Genomic DNA, 20,068 nt, shown 5'->3' with positions numbered 1-20,068 from the left:
CCAAGTCATGTCTGACTTGTTTGTGACCCCATGGACTATAACCTGCCAGGATCCTCTGTCTGTGGATTTCCTAGGCAAGAATACTGGAATGGGTTGCCATTTCCTTCTCCAAGGGATCTTCCCAATCCAGAGATCAAACCCATGTCTCCTACATTGGCAGGAAGATTCTTTACCACTGAGCCACCAGGGAAGCCTCTCATAGGTGTATAGTGGAATATTTTTGTTTTAATTTACAGTTTTCTAATGATGTGTGATGTTCAACATCTTTTCATAGCTTACTTGCCATCCATATATCTTATTTGATGAGGTCTATGCTCAGGTCTTTGCCTATTTTTTAATCAGATTGTTTTCATGTTGCTGAGTTTTAAGAGTTCTTTGTATATTTTGGGTAACAGTTATCAGATGTTATCATCTTTTGAAATACTTTTCCCAGTCTGTGGCTTGCCTTCCCATTCTCTTGATATTGTCACAGAAGTTTTTAATTTTAATGAAGTCCAGCTTATCAATCCTTTTATTAATTTAATTGGAGGCTAATTACTTTATATTATCGTGGTGGTTTTTGCCATACATTGACATGAATCGGCCATGGATGCACATGTGTACCTCCCCATCCCAAACCCCCTCTCCCACCTCCCTCCTCATCCGATCCCTCTGGGTCGTCCCAGTGCACTGGCTTTGAGTGTCCTGTTTCATGCATCGAACTTGGACTGGTCATCTATTTCACATATGGTAATATACATGTTTCAATGCTATTCTCTCAAATCATCCCACCCTCGGCTTCTCTCAGAGTCCAAAAGTCTGTTCTTTATATCTGTGTCTCTTTTGCTGTCTTGCACATAGGTTCATCATTACCATCTTTCTAAATTCCATATATATATGTGTTAATACACTGTATTGGTGTTTTTCTTTCTGACTTACTTCACTATGTATAATAGGCTCCAGTTTCAACCACCTCATTAGAACTGATTCAAATGCGCTTTTTAATAGCTGAGTAATATTCCATTGTGTGTATGTACCACAGCTTTCTTATCCATTCATCTGCTGATGGACATCTAGGTTGCTTCCATGTCCTAGCTATTGTAAACAGCTCTGCAATGAACATTGCGGTACACGTATCTCTTTCAATTCTGGTTTCCTCGGTGTGTATGCCCAGCAGTGGGATTGCTGGGTCGTATGGCAGTTCTATTTCCAGTTTTTTAAGGAATCTCCACACTGTTCTCCATAGTGGCTGCACTAGTTTGCTTTTCCACCAATGGTGTAAGAGGGTTCCCTTTCTCCATACCCTCTCCAGCATTTATTATTTGTAAACTTTTTGATGGCAGCGATTCTGACCTGTGTGAGATGGTACCTCATAGTGGTTTTGATTTGCATTTCTCTGATAATGAGTGATGCTGAGCATCTTTTCATGTGTTTGCTAGTGATCTATATGACTTCTTTGGAGAACTGTCTATTTAGGTCTTTGGCCCATTTTTTGATTGGGTCGTTTATTTTTCTGGTATTGAGCTGCTTGTATATTTTGGAAATTGTCAGTTATTTCATTTGCTATTATTTTCTCCCATTCTGAAGGCTGTCTTTTCACCTTGAGTATAGTTTCCTTTGTTGTGCAAAAACTTTTAAGTTTAATTAGGTCCCATTTGTTTATTTTTGCTTTTATTTCCATTATTCTGGGATGTGGGTCTTGCTGTGATTTATGTCAGTAAGTGCTATTCCTCTGCCATCTTGGGACCGCTTCCAGCATTTTGTGGTTTTCTGTCATACATCAGTAAGAATCAGCCATAGGTACACCCATGTCCCCTCTGTCCCGAACTTCCCTCGTAACTCCCTCCCCATTCTACCCTTCTGGATTGTCACAGAGCCCCTGTCTGAGTTTCCTGAGTCATTCAGCAAATCCCTATTGGCTATCTATTTTACACATGGTGTTGTACATTTCCATGTTACTCTCTCCATACATCTCACCCTCTCCCTTCTCCCATCCCCTTGTGTTCATAGATCTGTTCTCTGTTTCTCCATTGCTGCCCTGAAAATAAATTCATCATTACCATCTTTTTAGATTCCATATGTGTGCATTAGCATGTGATATTTATATTTCTCTTTCTGACTTACTTCACTCTGTATAATAGGCTCTAGGTTCTCCACCTCATTAAAACTGACTCAAATGCATTCCCTTTGACTGCTAAGTAGTATTCCATTGTATACACGTACCACAGCTTCTTTATCCATTCATTTGTCAGTGGACATCTAGGTTGCTTCCATGTTCTAACTATTGTAAATAGTGCTGCAGTCGAAATTGGGGTACATGTGTCTGTTTCAATTTTGATTTTCTCAGGGTATATGCCTAGGAGTGGGATTGCTGGGTCATATGGTGGTTTTATTCCTAACTTTTTAAGGAACCTCCATACCATCTTCCATAGTGGCTGTATAAGTTTACATTCCTACCAGCAATGCAAGAGGGTTCTGTTTTCTCCACACCCTCTCCAGCATTTATTGTTTGTACTTTTTAATAATGGCCATTCTCACTGGTGTGAGATGGTATCTCATTATAGATTTGATTTGCATTTCTCTAATAATGAGTGATGTTGAGCATCTTTTCATGTGCTTGTTAGCCATCTGTATGTCTGGAGAAATGCCTTTTTAGGTCATTTCCCCACTTTTTGATTGGGCTTTTTTCTGGTATTGAGTTGTATGAGCTGCTTGTATATTTTGGAAATTGTCAGTTTCATTTGCTATTATTTTCTCCCATTCTGAGGGTTGTCTTTTCACCTTGTTTGTAGTTTCCTTTGCTGTGCAAAAGCTTTTAAGTTCAAGTGTTCTACCTATGCTTTCCTCTAAGAGTTTTATAGTTTCTGGTCTTACCTTTAGGTCTTTAATCCATTTTGAGTTTATGTCTGTGTATGGTGTTAGAAAGTGTTCTAATTTCATTCTTTTCCATGTAGCTGTCCAGTTTTCCCAACACCTCTTATTGAAGAGTCTATCTTTGCCCCATTGTATATTCTTGCCTCCTTTGTCAAAAACAGTACCCATAAGTTCGTGGTTTTATCTCTTGGTTTTCTATTTTGTTCCATTGGTCTTTATTCTGTTTCTGTGCTAGTAGCATACTGTCTTGATGACTGTAGCTTTGTAGTATAATCTGAAATCAGGAAGGTTGATTCCTCCAGCTCCATTCTTCTTTCTCAAGACTGCTTTGACTATTTGGGGTCTTTTGTGTTTCCATATAAATTGTGAAATTTTTTGTTCTAGTTCTGCGAAAGATTGGTAGTTTGATAGGCATTGCATGAATCTGTAGATTGCCTTTGGTAGAATAGTCGTTTTCCCAATATTGATTCTTTCTACACAGGAACATGGAATAGCTCTCCACCTGTTTACACTGTCTTTGATTTCTTTCATCAGTGTCTTATAATTTTCCATATACAGGTATTTTGTCTCATTAGGTAGGTTTATTCCTAGATATTTTATTCTTTTAATCCTTAATTTCTCTGATTTTTCATTGTTAGTATATAGGAATGACAGAGGATGAGATGGTTATATGGCATCACCGACTTGATGAGTTTGAGCAAGCTCCAAGTGCTGGTGATGGACAAGGAAGTCTGGCATGCTGCAGTCTGTGGGGATGCAGAGTCAGACACAACTCAGCAACTGATCTGACTATAGGAAATGCAAGTGATTTCTGTGTATTGACTTTGTATCCCATGACTTTGCTGAATTCACTGACTAGCTCTAGTAATTTTCTGATAGTTTCTTTTGAAAGGTTTTCTAGGTATAGTATCATGTCATCTGCAAACAGTGAGTTTAACTTCTTTTCCAACCTGGATTCCTTTTATTTCTTTTTCTTCTCTAATTGCTGTAGCTAGGACTTCCAGAAATATGTTGAATAACAGTGGTGAGAGTGGACATCCTTGTCTTTTCCTGATTTTAGAGGGAATGTTTTTAGTTTTTCACCATTGAGAATAATGTTTGCTATGGGCTTATCATATATGGCCTTTACTATGTTGAAGTAGGTTCCTTCTATGCCCATTTTTTGAAGCATTTTCATCATAAATGTGTGCTGAATTTGTCAAAAGGCTTTTTCTGCATCTATTGAGATGATCATATGGCTTTTATGTTTCAATTTGTTGATATGGTGTATCACATTGATTGATTTGCATATATTAAAGAATCCTTGCATCCCTGGAATAAACCCAACTTGATCATTGTGTATGAGCTTTTTAATGTGTTGTTGAATTCTGTTTGCTAGAATTTTGAGGATTTTTGCATCTATGTTCATCAGTGATATTGGTATGTAATTTTCTTTTTTTGTGTTGTCTTTGCCACGTTTTGGTATCAGGGTGATTGTGACCTCATAGAATGAGTTTGGAAGTGTTCCTTTCTCTGCAACTTTTTGGAATAGTTTCAGAAAAATAGGCATTAGCTCCCCTCTAAATGTTTGATATAATTCCTGTGAAGCCATCTGACCCTGGGCTTTTGTTTTTTGGGAGATTTTTGATCACAGTTTCAATTTTAGTGTTTGTAATTGAGTTGTTCATAATTTCTATTTCTTCCTGGTTCAGTCTTGGGAGGTTGAACTTTTCTAAGAATCTGTCTGTTTCCTCTAGGTTGTCCATTTTATTACCATATAGTTGCTCATAATACTCTCTTATGACCCTTTGTATTTCTGTGTTGTCTGTTTCAACTTATTTTTCATTTCTGATTTTGTTGATTTGATCTTTCTCCTTTTCTTGATGAGTCTGGCTAGTGGTTTGTCAATTTTGTTTATCTTCTTCTCAAAAAAACAAAGTTTTAGTTTTATTAATCTTTGCTATTGTTTCTTTCATTTCCTTTTCATTATTTCTGCTCTGATCTTTATGATTTCTTTCCTTCTGCTGACTTTGGGGGTTTTTTTGTTCTTCTTTTTCCAGCTGCTTTAGATATAGAGTTAGGTTGTCTGTTCAGTGTTTTTCTTGCTTCTTGAGGTATGATTGTATCGCTATAAACTTCCCTCTTAGAACCGCTTTTGCTGAATCCCATAGGTTTTGGGTTGCTGTGTTTTCATTTTCATTTGTTTCTAGGAATCTTTTGATTTCCTTTCTTATTCTATAGTAACTTCTTTGTTATTTAGTAACGTACTATTTAATCTCCATGAGTTTGCGTGTTTTTTTTTTTTTTTTTGCAGTTTTTTTCCTGTAGTTGATATCTAGTCTCATAGTGTTGTGGTCAGAGAAGATACTTGATATGATTTCAGTTTTCTTAAATTTACTGAGGCTTGGTTTGTGGCCCAAGATGTGGTCTATCCTGAAAAGTGTTTCATGTGCACTTTAGAAGAAAATGTATTTTTTGCATTTGGATGGAAAGTCCTGAAGATATCAATTAGATCCATTTGATCTAATGTTTCATTTTAGGTTTGTGTTTCCTTATTGATTCTCTGTTTTGATGATCTGTCACTGGTATAAATGGGGTGTTAAAGACCCTTACAATTATTGTGTTTCTGTCAATTTCCCCTCTTATGCCTGTCAGTGTTTGCCTTATGTATTGAGGTGCTCCAATGTTGGGTGCATAAATATTTACAACTGTTACGTCTTCTTCTTGGATTGACCCCTTGATCACTATGTAGTGTCCCTCCTGGTCTCTTACAATATTCTTTAAACTCTATTTTGTCTGAAATAAGGATTGCCACTCTGGCTTTCTTTTAGTTTCCATTTGCAAGGAATATCTTTTTCCATCCTTTTCCTTTCAGTCTGTATGTGTCTCTAGGTCTGAAGTGGATCTCTTGTAGGCAGCATATATATGGGTCTTGTTTTTGAATTCATTCAGTCATCCTTTATCTTTTGGTTGGTGCATTCAATCCGTTTACATTTAAGGTAATTATTGATACATGTTTCTATTGGCATTTTCTTGATTGTTTTGGGTTTGTACTTGTAGGTCTTTTCTTTCTCTTGTGTTTACTGGCTATATAAGTCCCTTTAGTATTTGTTGCAAGGCTGGTTTGGTGGTGCTAAATTCTCTTAACTTCTGCTTGTCTGTAAAACTTTGACTTCTCTATCAATTCTGATTGAGATCTTTGCCAGGTATGGTAATCTTGGTTGTAGAGTTTTCTCTTTCAGTACTTTAAATATATCCTGTCATTCCCTTCTGGCCTGCAAAGTTTTTGCTGAAAGATTCACTGTTAACTGTATGGGCTTTCCCTTGTATGTTTCTTGTTGCTTTTCCCTTGCTTCTTTTAATATTCTTTTTTTGTGCTTAATCTCTGTTAGCTTGATGAATATGTGTTTTGATATATTTCTCCTTGTGTTTATCCTGTAAGGGACTCTGTATTTCTTGGACTTGATTGACTATTTCCTTTCCCATGTAGGGGAAGTTTTCAACTATATTTTCTTCAAAAATTTTCTCAGTGACTTTGTTTTTCCTTCCTCTGAGATCCCTATAACTTGAATGTTGATGCATTTAATATTGTTCTAAAGGTCTCTGAGGCTATCCTCAATTCTTTTCATTCTTTTTCCTTTGTTCTGCTCTTTGGCAGTTATTTGCACCATTCCATCCTCTAGCTCATTTATCCATTCCTCTGCCTCAGTTATTCTGCTATTGCTTCCTTCTAGAGTATTTCTTAATTTCAGTAATTGTGCTATTCATCTGTGTTTGCTTATTCTTTATTTCTATGTCCTTGGTGATTCTATTAACTGTGTTAAATGTTTCTTGCATTTTCTCCATTGTATTTTCAAGTCTTTGAAGCATCTTTACTATCATTATTCTGAATTCTCTTTCAAGTAGATTGCTTATTTCATCTTCATTTATTTGGTCTTGTGTGTTTCTACATTATTCTTTCATTTGTGCTGTATTTCTCTGTCTTTTCATCATTTTTTTCTAACATGCTCCACTTGAGGTCTTCTTTTCCCACACTTTAGGGTTGTTTCTTTCTTCCATTTGGTTTTTGCCCTTGGAGGGAAAGACTGATTGAGTGGTTTGTGCTGATTTCTTGTTAGAGGTGACTTTTGCCTGTGTTCTAGTGGGAGGAGATCAAGCAGATGAAGGAGGTAATTACAGAAATAATGGGACATATATACACACATCCATACATACAGTTATAAGCAAAGTATTCTAAAGAAAAGATTACAGGAGACTGACTTGGTGAAGAAGGGAAACCAAAAGTGCTATCAACCAATTAAAAGCAGAGCTAGCTAATGCTCAATCTGGAAAACTGAGCATGAGCAGAGTGCCAACTGGGGAATACAGCAAAGAGAGCTTGACAATTTAACTTAACAATCACTTCATGGCAGATAGATGGGGAAACAATGGAAACAGTGACAGACTTTATTTTCTTGGGCTCCATAATCACTCTAGAGAAAGCAATGGCACCCCACTCCAGTACTCTTGCCTGGAAAATCCTATGGATGGAGGAGCCTGGTAGGCTGCAGTCCATGAGGTAGCTAAGAGTCGGACACGACTGAGCGACTTCACTTTCACTTTTCACTTTCATGCATTGGAGAAGGAAATGGCAACCCAGTCCAGTGTTCGTGCCTGAAGAATCCCAGGGACAGGGTCACACAGAGTTGGACAGGACTGAAGCGACTTAGCAGCAGCCATAATCACTGCAGATAGTGACTGCGGCCACGAAATTAAAAAGATGCTTGCTCCTGGAATAAAAGCTATGACAAACTAGACAGCATATTAAAAAGCAGAGACATCACTTTGTCGACAAAGATCTGTACAAAGCTATGATATTTCCAGTAGTCATGTATGGATGTGAGAGTTGGACTATAAAGAAAGCTGAGCACTAAAGAACTGATGCTTTTGAACTGTGGTGTTGGAGAAGACTCCTGAAAGTCCCTTGGACTGCAAGGAGATCCAACCAGTCCATCCTAAAGGAAATCAGTCCTGAATATTCATTCGAAGGACTGATGCTGAAGCTGAAGCACTAACGCTTTGGCCACCTGATGAGAAAAACCGACTCACTGGAAAAGACCCTGATGCTGGGAAAGACTGAAGGCAGGAGGAGAAGGGGACAACAGAGGACGAGATGGCTGGATGGCATCACCAACTCAATGGACATAAATTTGAGCAACCTAAGGCAGTTTGCTGATGGACAGGGAAGCCTAGCGTGCTGCAGTCCATGGGGGTTGCAAAGAGTCCGACTGAAGTGGGACTGATAGGATCAACATACACACACTGCTGCTGCTGCTGCTAAGTCGCTTCAGTCGTGTCCGACTCTGTGCGACCCCATAGACGGCAGCCCACCAGGCTCCCCTGTCCCTGGGATTCTCCAGGCAAGAACACTGGAGTGGGTTGCCATTTCCTTCTCCAATGCATGAAAGTGAAAAGTGAAAGTGAAGTCACTCAGTCATGTCCAACTCCTAGTGACCCCATGGACTGCAGCCTACCAGGCTCCTCCATCCATGGGATTTTCCAGGCAAGAGTATTGGAATGGGTTGCCATTGCCTTCTCCACATATATACACTACTATACATAAAACAGATAATCAACAAGGATCTACTGTATAGCACAGGGAACTCTACTCAATATTCCATAATATCCTAAAAGGGAAAAGAATCTAAAACAATAGAAACACGTACAAGTATAACTGAATCACTGTGCTGTATCTCTGAAATGAATACAATACTGTAAATCGACTATACTCTAATATAAAATGAAATTACAAAAAATAAACAATAAAAATAAATTAAAAAACAAGGCAATTTGGATCCAAGCTGAAAATCAGAGTCTTTGGGAAAAACCCATCATAGGTCAGTGGTCCTGGCAGAGCCATAATAATGACCATAAAAGTTCTAAATTAAAATCTTGAATATACAGTAGGGCTTCCCTAGTGGCTTGGTGGGAAAGAATCCATCTACCAATGAAGGAGACATGGTTCGATCCCTGATCCGGGACGATCCCACAGGCCTCGGAGTAAGCAACTAAACCTGTGTGCCACAACTATTGAGGCTGTGCTCTAGAGCCCGGGAGCCACAACTACTGAGCCCAAGTGCAGCAACCACTGAAGGCCCGTGCACCCTAGAGCCTGTGCTCCGCAACAAGAGAAGCCACAGCAACAAGAAGTCCATGTACCACCACTAGAGAGTAGCCCCCACTCACCACAAGAGAGAAAAGCCCTCATAGCAATGAGGACCTAGCATAGCCAATAAATATAATGATTTTTAAAAATCTAACACAGAGGAGGGAAAAGATAAGTTAAGCTAAAAACAAGTCAACTTACGATAGGGATCACAGCATAAAGAATTTTTAATAATGGTTGAAATCAAATTAATTGACTGATTTTATAAAACAAAACAAACAAAAAAAGAAGATCACCAGGTAACTCATGGTACATTAAAGTTTTAGAATTATTGTTCCAAGTATTGGTGTGCCCCAGGCGTCTGTGTGTACTCTCCATCTAGGCCTACAGCTTTAAGAACTATATATTTTTTAATCTCCAAATCTCTCTCTGGCTCCAACCTCCTCTCCTAAATTCCAGATTCATATAAGCAATAGCCTACATGACAACTCCATTTGGAAGGAGTCTCAAATATTTCAAAGTTACTATTAAAACAAAAGCCTTTTCCCTTCTCACTACACAGTCCCACCAAAAAAGGACTGCTAAGTTTACTGTGTACCTGTTACAGGTAATAACCTAAGTGCTTAACACGTATCAGCTGCTTTAATCCTCCCATCACCATCCACAAGAGATAGTTACTATTATTGTGCCCATTTTACAGAGGAGTAATTGAGAGAGAGAAAGTAACTTACCCACAACTATACATCTCCTAAGTATCACCAGTGATTTGAAGCTAGGTAATTTGACTCCAGAATATGTTCCTGTCATACCTCTCAGTTCCATTCAACCAAAAACTCAAATATAAAGTCATCATTTCACCATCCCCCACTTCTAATCCTGTGCATTCCACTTTCAAACATTATCTATAATTGATGTATTTCTCTCCATCTCCATGGTCACCCACTCTTTTCCAAGCCATCATTTTGCTTGTGTGTTTGTTAACCTCCTAACTGGTCTTCCTCCTTCCACTCTACCTGATCTTCTCTCATAGCAGTACAATTTTTACAAAGAATCTGATGTTAGTGCCTTCTTTAAATACTTTCATGGGCTGCCATGTGCTTGACCTGAGCCTGCCTTCTCCAGCCTTTGTCTGATATTAGCCTCAGGGACTCTCGTTCCTGAGACAAGCCAAGCACATGCTCCACCCCCAGGGCTTTTGCTCTTCTTGTTTCTGTGGAACCCAAATCATCTTTTCTCCCAGCTCTCCCTCATCCTGCAGATCTCAGTTCTCAAGTCACTTCTTTTCAACCACCCTTTCTAAAGGAGTCACTATTACAGCTCCATTTCCCTCGCTGCACTTAACACATCCAAATCTGAAAATATAAACATATCGCTAGTAGCTAAAGCTGTAGAGAATATACTGGTCTACTTAGATTTAAATTCTGACTTAATGACCTTCCTGTGGCTCCTTCTCCTCATCTATTAAAAATAAGTGCAATACAACTGCTGTGATGAGTTACAACACTGCCTAGCATATACTAAGTGCTATTTAAGCATTTGATATAATGATTACATATATTTGAAGGCAAGAACCCCCTTGATTGTCTCTATATTTCTGACACTTAGAACACCCAGTTTACAAAAGTTTGTCAAATGACTATTATTCCCTTTCATTGTTCCATTTGTATTAGCGATAGAGTCTACCATTTCCCAATGCTTTATTGATGTTTTTACCCGAGGATCATCAATTAATGGGGCTTCCCTGATAGCTCAGTTGGTAAAGAATCTGCCTGCAATGCAGCAGACCCCAGTTCAATTCCTGGGTTAGGAATATCCTCTGGAGAAGGGACAGGCTACTCACTTCAGTATTCTTGGGCTTCCCTTGTGGCTCAGCTGGTAAAGAATCTACCTGCAATGCGGGAGACCTGGGTTCTATCCCTGGCTTGGAAAGATCCCCTGGAGAAGGGAAAGGTTACCCACTCCAATATTCTGGCCTGGAGAATTCCATGGACTGTATAATTCGTGGAGTCGCAAAGAGTCAGACATGACTGAGTGACTTTCACCAATTAATGTCCCTTCACAGTCTATTTTACATGCATTTATTTAATTCTATTCACATCGACAATTGTCACACAAACTACAAAAAGTACAAAAGCATAATCCATCTTCCAATACCAGGTCAGGGTCAAGTTGAAAGAAAGGAACTATACAGTAAATCACAAGAAGAGTTCAGGTCTCCTGAACAAAGCACACTGCCTGTCACATGATGTATTTAAAGCTGTAAATACTGCCACAGGAGAATCTCTTGTCTTTGCAGCGGCCACACAGTTCCTGCCGATGGGGCCTCCTTAGATTGATGTGTCTTTTCTTTTGAGGGCAGGAACAACGAGACTTTGAACAGGTCTTTAGAAAAGAAGCAACAGTTTGGGCACTAAATGATCAAATTTAGTTCTTCAAATGAAAATATTCCTCCCTACCACTCATCCCTGCTATCTTTATCCTTTGAATCCCATAAGAAGTCCAAGACTAAGTTTTACAAAACCACTCACTGCCCATAAAGTGTCATGCACTTTTTTCCCAGATGAATGGCCAAAGATGACTTTTAAGAAAAGATTGCTGAGCCAATCCAGAAGATATAAGAGAAGTTATAAAAGTTAAAATTGTATAGAGTCTTTTCATTATGTAGGTTTTCACATTTGTAGCCATGTGGGAGTGAGGAGTAGTGAGTGTTAAGTGATTTGATTACCTGAACTGCAGTGTTTCTCAACTGGTAGTATTTTACCTACTAGCAGACATTTCAGAATATCTGGAGTATTTTTGGTTAAGACTGGAGGGAGGAATGTTCTAGGCAGCAGCTCAACCTTTTTGGTACAAGGGACCAGCTTCTTAGACAATTTTTTCACGGACTGGGGGTGGGTGGTGGGTTGGGGATGATTCAAGTACATTACATTTATTGTACACTTTATTTCTATTATTATTATTACATCGGCTCCACCTCATATCATCAGGCATGAGGTCCTGAAGGTTGGGGACCCCTGTTCTAGAGGAAGCTAAATGTTTTCCTTTCAGACATGGCTAATCTTTGCTGGAATTTGAAGTGTTTTTAACCATTATCCCATTCTATCTTCTGATATTAAAAAAAAAAAAAAATCACACCCCAAGGAGACTGGTATACTGCCCTGGTCCACCTTCCCAATCCTGTTAATCTTTGAAAATTTATGATCACTGCTCTATTTTCTGCATATGTCCATAGCCAAAAAGAATAAGTCAAGCTTTACCTGTTATATTGTGAAAACGGGCATTTTTATTTTCCAAATGAGTCTCATATGGTTTATCAAATGTTGGATATCTTCCACCCTCCGGCTGATGAGTATGCATTCTTAAGAAAATTCTAACAGTAACATACTCACATAGTGTCTACTCTATGTACTGCTCTAAGCACTTTCTATATAAGTCCATTTAGTACTCACATCACCTTTATAAGGAATAAAAAGCTCAATGAAAAAAATTGTAATTAAAAAAAATCACAATTTACTCTAAAGGTAGGTTTCTGATTTCGGTAATGGTAGGTTAGGTAGTTCTGACTAAGTCTGCTTAGGACAACTAGACAAGCTGAGCAAAGATACTAATTAAAAACAAGAACTACTTGAAGGCACTGGAGAATTACCAAAGTATCCCAGAGAAGGAAACCCAGAAACAGATGAGCCTGATATTTGGGACTAGTTTCTCTTCAAAGGCAATTCTGTAACAGGTAAATTTTTAAGACAACAGGAAGCTGAAAATGAGCTTCACAAGCTGATGAGGCTGAGGAATCTTAAATATGTCAAAATGGGAGAGCACCTGTTAACAATTCAGGTTTTGTGCTGGGACCCTGAAAGGCTACACCCTAGAGTAAGAATAAAACAAAAATTCATCAGCCTTCACAGATGCTGAAGCCTAACTTCAAAACAGCTCAATTATAACTGGCAAATAGTAATCAGAAATTGCTAGTATCTTCATCTGCCTAACATAAGCAAACAAGTCTTCTGTGAAAAGATACTATTCTGGCCTCAAATTATCACTATAATTTTTCACATACAATATATGTGAAAAATATATTTCACATTATATAGCACTCAAAAGTAACCAAGTACTAAGGAGACAGAACAACAATTCCTTGAAAACCAAGGAATGTGAAGAGGTTTACATTCCTTCTGTGGATTCCTTACAATCTTCTGTGATTAAGCTAATGGGGTTTTCTGGTACAGATTTTAAGAAAATGATGCTTAATATGCTCAAAGAAATTAGGCTGGTATTTCCAGCTGAGAAATGGACACTTATAAAGACATAAAAATTATAGTACTGGAAAATGAAGTAAGGGGAATCTGTAACTAAATAGGTAGTTGCACTGGAAAAGCAGAAGGAAAAACGAGAGAAATGAAAGATGGTTTAGTAGATGATATCCAAACTGCAGCAAGGAGAGACAAAAGCATAGTAAACACAGAAAAAAGCATAAAAGATTTAAGGGATATGGTGACAGTTCTAATATAAATAATTAGAAGAAAAGAGAATGGAGGTAGAAGTAATATTTTAAATTACAATGACTGATAATTTTCCAAACATGATAGAAGTCTCCAAGTTACAGAATTGCGAAATTGTAAGCAGGTAAATACAAAGAAACCACAATTAGGCATAGAATTATAAAACTTCTAAAAATTAAAGCAGAGAGAAATATCTTAAAAGCAAACAGACTTAAGGTGAAAAAAATGAGCTATTACTTCAAAGGAGCTGCAATGAGACCAACAGCCACTTGACAGAAACAATGAAGGTCAGATCCGTAAGGGGCAGAAAGAAACTACTACCAACCTAAAAACTTTACACTCAGCAAAAATAACCTTTAAAAAAAGCTATCCAGACAAAACAAAAGGTGTCACCTTCAGACGTGCATTACAGGGAATATTAAAATTAGGTATTCAGGTAAAAAGAAAGTGGTCCCAGATACAAAAAGGATCTAAAAGCAGCACAAAGAGTAAATATGCAGTTAAAACTAATTAGACTACAAAATTTATGTCTTTTGAAGTTTAAAAATAATATACAACAATAACAGCAAAGACGTTAGGATGAAGTGATAAGGGATTGAGCTTCCCTGGTGGCTCAGACGGTAAAGTATCTGCCTGCAGTGCAGGAGACTGGGTTCGATGCCTGGGTTGGGAAGATCCCCTGGAGAAGGAAATGGCAACCCACTCCAGTACTCTTGCCTGGAAAATTCCATGGACTGAGGAGCCTGGTAGGCTACAGTCTATGGGATCACAGAGTTGGACATGACTGAGCGACTTTGTGTTCTAAGGTCACTGCGTTGTCAAGGAATGGTAAGATCAGCATCTACATAAATTGCTTAAGCATGCTGTAAGATGAACCTTGAAGAACACTAAAGAATGAATAACTGCCAAGATAAGGGAGAGTGATTTAGAAAAAAACACAAACAAACTCAAGTGAACACAGTAAGTAAAAGGAGTATAATAGTAAGAAAGTTAGTTAAGTTGCTCAGTCATGTCCAAATCTTTGCGACCCCATGGACTGTAGTCTACCAGGCTCTTCCATCCATGGGATTTTCCAGGCAAGAATACTGGAGTGGGTTGCCATTTCCTTCTCCAAGGGATATTCCCGACCCAGGGATCGAACCTGGGTCTCCCGCATTGTAGGCAGACACTTTACCGTATGAGCCACCAGGGAAGTCTATAATAGTAAGAAGATATATTTAAATCCAAAGTAATTGTAGTAAATTGACTGAGAATGTCAGACTAGAAAAACTAAAGATAATAGTTTAAAAATATTAGACTAATTTTTAAAATTACTTGTAAGTAGTATAAAAATATTTTTAAGTGAAAGATTTAGGTAAAAATTCTTATTATGAAAATCAATGATGTCACACTTTTCTGAAAAGCTTAAAGAGACATCTCCTGCAAGCTGTTTAAGAGCTCATCGAATTCTGTGACACCCTAGACTTTGGAGATACCATGGAATCTGATTACAGCTCTAATACTTAGTATTTGTCTAACTTTGGGCAACTTACTTTCTTACTGAACTTTAGCTTTTTGTTGTGTATCATGGGAATAACACCTACTTCAAAGGTCAGGTTACAGGAGATAATGAAAAGCACTTGGCTCTAAGTTTGTCACATAGCTTAATATAGAGGAGAAAACGGCAACCCACTCCAGTATTCTTGCCTGGTAAATCCCATGGACAGAGGAGCCTGGTGGGCTACAGTTCATGGGGTTGCAAAGAGTTAGATATGACCACCACTACCAAGAGCTTAGTAAAGGCTACCTATTAAGTTACATGCGAACTATTCACAAGATGTTTGAGGAAAAACACACATACCACATATGTAAAAAACCACATTAGGCAACTTAAATCTCCTCCTTCCCCCCAAAAGAGTAGAATTTATGCTTTATTTTCTAAAATATTACAAAAATTCAAACATACAGCAAACCAAACACTCCTACACAAATATCCACATCTAGCAAATCCTAACATTTTGCCACAGAAGCTTCATGTTTAATAACGAAAACATTATGGACACAACGGAAATACACAGTTTGCTTACCTGGCACTGGATTGCTTCCACTCGATAAGGGTTAAAACTCTTTTGGCATTTGCAACAGAGTTGTTTGAAATAAACCTAAAGAGAAATTTTTACACAGGGTTTATGTGCACCCTAGGCTCCCAGTTCTTAAGTAATCCATTCCTTCACCTTGTAGCTTGCTTTTGCCCAATCTCTATGCTGAAGTCTTAAGCTCTTGTGGTGCTATCAGTCACTTTTTCTTATTTTTTGAATCTCATTTTCTTTACCTGTAAAATTGAGACAATGCCACTTTCTTTTTCTATAGTTTTGACAACTACCCGATAATGTACATAAAGTACTACAATAAAACTCTTCAGTAAGAAGCAGCTATTATAATTTTATTCATTGTGCAGACAAAACACTTGACCTTCTTTTGTCCTGGTCTATTTGTCTGTTTCTAATTTTTTCAGTATTTCTCCATTTGAAATTCAAATTAATTACAGTTACACACCAATCCACATGTTTCTAGGCTTTACGCATTCTCACTTCAATTTATAAACCTTTAAAATCATACTTTGACAACAAGATGCCTTCCCTCTGACAGAATTAATCATCCCCCTCCTGTATTATTTTTGTACCACTTCCATGCCACCAGTGCCAATGCACAGATCACCAGTCTCATCTTGTCTGCATCATTCCTATCAGAAGCGATTTCTTCAAGATGAGTTCTATGTCTTGTTTTTTTGTATTCTTAAATCATGAGTGCTTGAATTAAACCCACTGTTTTTATTATAGCAAGAAAAGGAAAGTAATTTTAGTTTAGTTAAAATATCTATTTTACCTCCAGGATCTAGTAAATGGCTAGTGCAAAAGGAAAAAAAAAAACTTTTCATTCGCGTCTTAGCATACCTCCTTGCTCTCTTCCTCTATACTCCTTAAGTCAGAAAAGCAGTTATCTAAAATGCAACAGCATAGGGGCCTCAAACTCAAATGCTTATAGAGGTTAATCAGAGAGACTAGGTGTAGGCTGTTGCAAAATGAAGGGCAAGTGCGGAGTGAAGGGAGACAGAAGCTGCTCAGTCCCCGTCTACTGCTCCTGACACAGAAGTCTGACTGTTCAGGAAAATCTAAAAATGCAGAATGTGAAATCTTTCCGAAATTTAGTATGTTGACAACTGATTCAAATTAAGGCATGGAGCCTAAATGAGTCAGTCTCTCATCGTTAACCTTCACAATAAATTATTTCTGTCACTGCCCCACCTTGTGGACAGACAGTGGAAATTTTCTAGAGCTAAAGCCCAAATCTGTTACAATACACCCCAACTAAAAAATGATTATACAGGTAGGGGGAATCTGTTGTACAGCACAAGGAACTCAGTTCAGTGCTCTGTAGTGACCTAGATGGGCCGGACTGGGGGTGGGATAGGAGGGAGGTCCAGGAGGGAGAGGATATATGTATACACACATCTGATTAACTTGGTTGTACAGCAGAAGCTAACAACACTGTAAGGCAACTATTAATATACCCCAATTTTTTAAAAAATTATAACAAATCCCAATGTATACAAGGTCAAGAGTTCATCTAAATAAGGTAACATTTTGTCCAACGCAACTACCAAACCAAATGAACCAGGATGTGGTTCAGGAGCTCAAGCTCTTGTGGACGGCACAATTCCGTTCAGTCCAAACCTTTGCTTAGCACCATGTCCTTGGCACTAAGGCTGCATTATAGTCACATCCCATTAAGACACACAGTCTTCCTCCGTTTAACATCCATGCCCACCCCATTCTTCTCCCACGTCCCACTCACTTTCACTTACCTTATTAGTTCCAGAAATGCACCACACATAAGCACTCTCCCATCTGGTCTTACAATCTTTACAGTGAAAATAGCCATATTTGGGTTCTAAAAACTGCAAATAAGGAGGAAAAATCCTTTACCATCTTGAGGGGTCAAAAGTGAAAGTGAGAAGTCATTCAGTCGTGTCCAACTCTTTGTGATCCCATGGGCTGTATACAGTCCATGGAATTCTCCAGGCCAGAATACTGGGGTGGGTAGCCTTTCCATTTTACAGGGGATGTTCCCAACCCAGGGATCAAACCCAGGTGTCCCGCATTGCAGGCAGATTCTTTAACAACTGAGCCACAACGGAAGCCCTGAGGGGCGAAGGAGGGAGGAGGATAAAAAGCCAGATCCTGCTATCCTTGTGGTTTTGTATAAGTAAAAAACAGGAAGCCTCCTTAACCTCACTCATAGCTATTCTCAAGGTCAGTACATGAACTCAGCTGTCAAGGACTGATTACTCTGGGACCCTTCTCGCTCTTCTCAGGCTTTTCAAATCTGTTTTCCCCAAGGCCATGAGCACCAGCTGCACAAAATGAAGATCTGATCACAAACTTCACAAACCCAAAACCCCTCTTTTGCCTCATTTGCAACAGCTATGGTTCCCAAACTTTGGGGGTTTCACAGGCTTAAAGTTGGCTTATTTTACCAAAAAGCTAAAGAAACAAAGCAAAAACACAGGGACTTCCCTAGTGGTCCAGTGGTTAAGAATTTGCTTTCCAATACGGGGAGGTGGGTTGGACCCCTAGTGGGAAACTAAGAATCCCACATTAGAAAGTACTGAGCCAGGGGCTCTAGAGCACGAGTTGCCATTAGAGCAAAGCAGGCGCGCTGCAAGGAACGATCCCGCGTGCCGCCAGTCAGACCCAAAGCAGTCCAATCAATAAATTTTAAAAACCCACACAGGACATGTAAAATATATGTTTTCAGAACTTCCTCTCTCCATTATCAAATAAAGGGAGGAAGCGCAAGAAGATTCTGCTCTCATGGAGCCAGAAATGGCGGGGGGAAAAAAAGAAGGCTAAGGCTAGGGGAGAGAAAGCTCACCTGGAAGTTGGGCCTCCCAAGCGGCTGGCTGGAGTCTACCGGGGCCGGCTCGCTCTTCCTCTCCCGAGGACTCGAGGAGTCTTCCTCCACCAGCTCCTCACGTGGCTGAAGTTCCTTGGGGGGATCCTCTTCCGACCTTGGTGGTGGTGATGGTGGTGGTAGTGGCAGGGGCGGCTGGCCAGCCTCGGGAGGACCCGAGAGCTCCTCCCGCAGTCGCACCTCACCCCAGTGGCCGGGCACCGGCGAAGAGAGGCCCCAGGCAGATATGGGTGCCCTGTGGCCTGCGCTGGCCCAGGGGGAGAGGCTGTCCAGGGTGCGAGGCCCCAGAGAGCACTGCACGGACTTGCCCACCCGGAGGCTCACCTGCACGCCCACATCCTTGGTGTTAGCCTTGCGCAGCCGCAGGCTCAGGCCGGGGTTCATATGGGAGAAAACGGCCATGAGCTGGGCTCTCTTGTAAGGGTCCACGCAGCAGTCGGAGGCATTGGAGGGCATCAGCAGCCTGGGCCTGGCCAGGAAAGTGGGGGGAACATTGGTTTGCCTCCAGTGCGGTTGTCTGTGCTCAGAGAGTCCAGACTGGCCCAAACGTAGCATGTTCCCATAGCCCGGGTACAAGCTGTAGGGAACACAGAAGATGCGCTCCATCCTACCACCTGGCGCCCAGGCGCAGCGCAATAGCAATATCCCGAGGCAGTTTGTTTCAAGCCTTGTTTTGTGTTCCACCTTCATCCGCCCCCTTTTTCTCCAGGTCACGTTGGTTCACGTTTTTCCGGAGCTTCTCCATTTATTTCAGATTCTGACGAGTGCTGCTGCCTATTACCCAAATTGGAGGAGGGAAGGCGATATCCCTACCTAGAGAGGCCTAATTGCCACCTGATCCCTAATTGGGATCTCTGTTTCTCTTCAATTCACTGCTCTTGAATCTTTTTTTTTCAAAGCTGTTTTTCATTTAACTTCTTATTCACACACATGCTTTAATTAGCAAATTCTAATTTATTCCTATGCATGTATAGTCGTTTCAGTCATCCAACTCTTGGTGATCCTATGAACTGCAACCCACCAGGCCCCTCTGTCCATGGGATTCTACAGGCAAGAATACTGGAGTGGGTTGCCATGCCCTTCTTCCCAACCCATGGATCAAACCCAGGTCTCCTGCATTGCAGGCAGATTCTTTACCATTTGAGCTACCCGGGAAGCTCCAATTTATTCCTATACTGACTTACAATTTCAGAGACTGTGTTTTAAAAATAAAAAAGATTGAATACAAGCAGCAAAATTTGAGCTGCTGCACTATTAGAGTGAGCCTAAAGAAGACAGAATTATGGCAGGACGCATAAATGTAAAAAACCTGGTTCTGCAGCAGCAAGAAGCATAGTTATGGGGGTTGGGGGGACAGTGTACTTAGCGAAATAATACATTTCAGAGGGTTGTATAACATGCCAACCGGTCTCATTAATCCACTCTAGTGAGAATTCTCCCCAAAAGGGGAAAAGAAGCAAACTGTTCTTAGATATTAAATGCAGACTTAATCACAGGGTAGTTAAGTATCTTAAGTAAAAGACTTGAACAGAAACTTGCATGCTGCATGCTAAATCGCTTCAGTAGTGTTCCACTCTTTGCAACCCCATGGACCCCTCTGTCCACCTGGGCCTTGTTTACTAGACAACTTACTCAACTG

At 39.7% G+C, this 20,068-nt stretch overlaps 1 protein-coding gene across 3 annotated transcripts; it reads right to left on the bottom strand.

Annotated features, from left to right (window-relative positions):
- Positions 1–970: 970 nt before the first annotated feature.
- Positions 971–19,259, bottom strand: ZAR1L (zygote arrest 1 like). 3 transcript variants are annotated; one of them, XM_055542428.1, is made up of 4 exons: positions 18,391–19,259; positions 17,321–17,413; positions 15,543–15,617; positions 971–6,903 (listed from the first exon to the last, which is right to left on the bottom strand). In XM_055542428.1, exons 1-4 carry the CDS (start codon positions 19,117–19,119, stop codon positions 6,832–6,834), a joined length of 969 nt encoding a protein of 322 aa, XP_055398403.1. In that variant the 5' UTR covers positions 19,120–19,259; the 3' UTR covers positions 971–6,831. The 3 variants fall into 3 exon arrangements, with proteins under 3 accessions (XP_055398403.1, XP_055398404.1, XP_055398402.1); XM_055542429.1 differs by having other exon boundaries at positions 6,833–6,970; positions 18,391–19,255; XM_055542427.1 differs by lacking the exon at positions 971–6,903 and adding an exon at positions 11,044–11,359 and having other exon boundaries at positions 18,391–19,235.
- Positions 19,260–20,068: the final 809 nt, after the last annotated feature.

Source organism: Bubalus kerabau, chromosome 12 (assembly GCF_029407905.1).
Source record: "Bubalus kerabau isolate K-KA32 ecotype Philippines breed swamp buffalo chromosome 12, PCC_UOA_SB_1v2, whole genome shotgun sequence".
Lineage (NCBI taxonomy): Eukaryota > Metazoa > Chordata > Mammalia > Artiodactyla > Bovidae > Bubalus > Bubalus kerabau.
Note: the sequence above shows the minus strand (reverse complement) of the source record. Positions and strands in the feature narration are given on the sequence as shown.

Coding starts and splice junctions, on each gene's coding strand:
- ZAR1L (XM_055542427.1), bottom strand. CDS start 19,119: ATGAAGGTGGAACACAAAACAAGGCTTGAAACAAACTGCCTCGGGATA. Junction 15,618..17,320: donor GCATTTCTGGAACTAATAAG/GTAAGTGAAAGT, acceptor ATTTCTCTTTAG/GTTTATTTCAAACAACTCTG. Junction 11,360..15,542: donor TGGAAGCAATCCAGTGCCAG/GTAAGCAAACTG, acceptor TCTTTTCTAAAG/ACCTGTTCAAAGTCTCGTTG.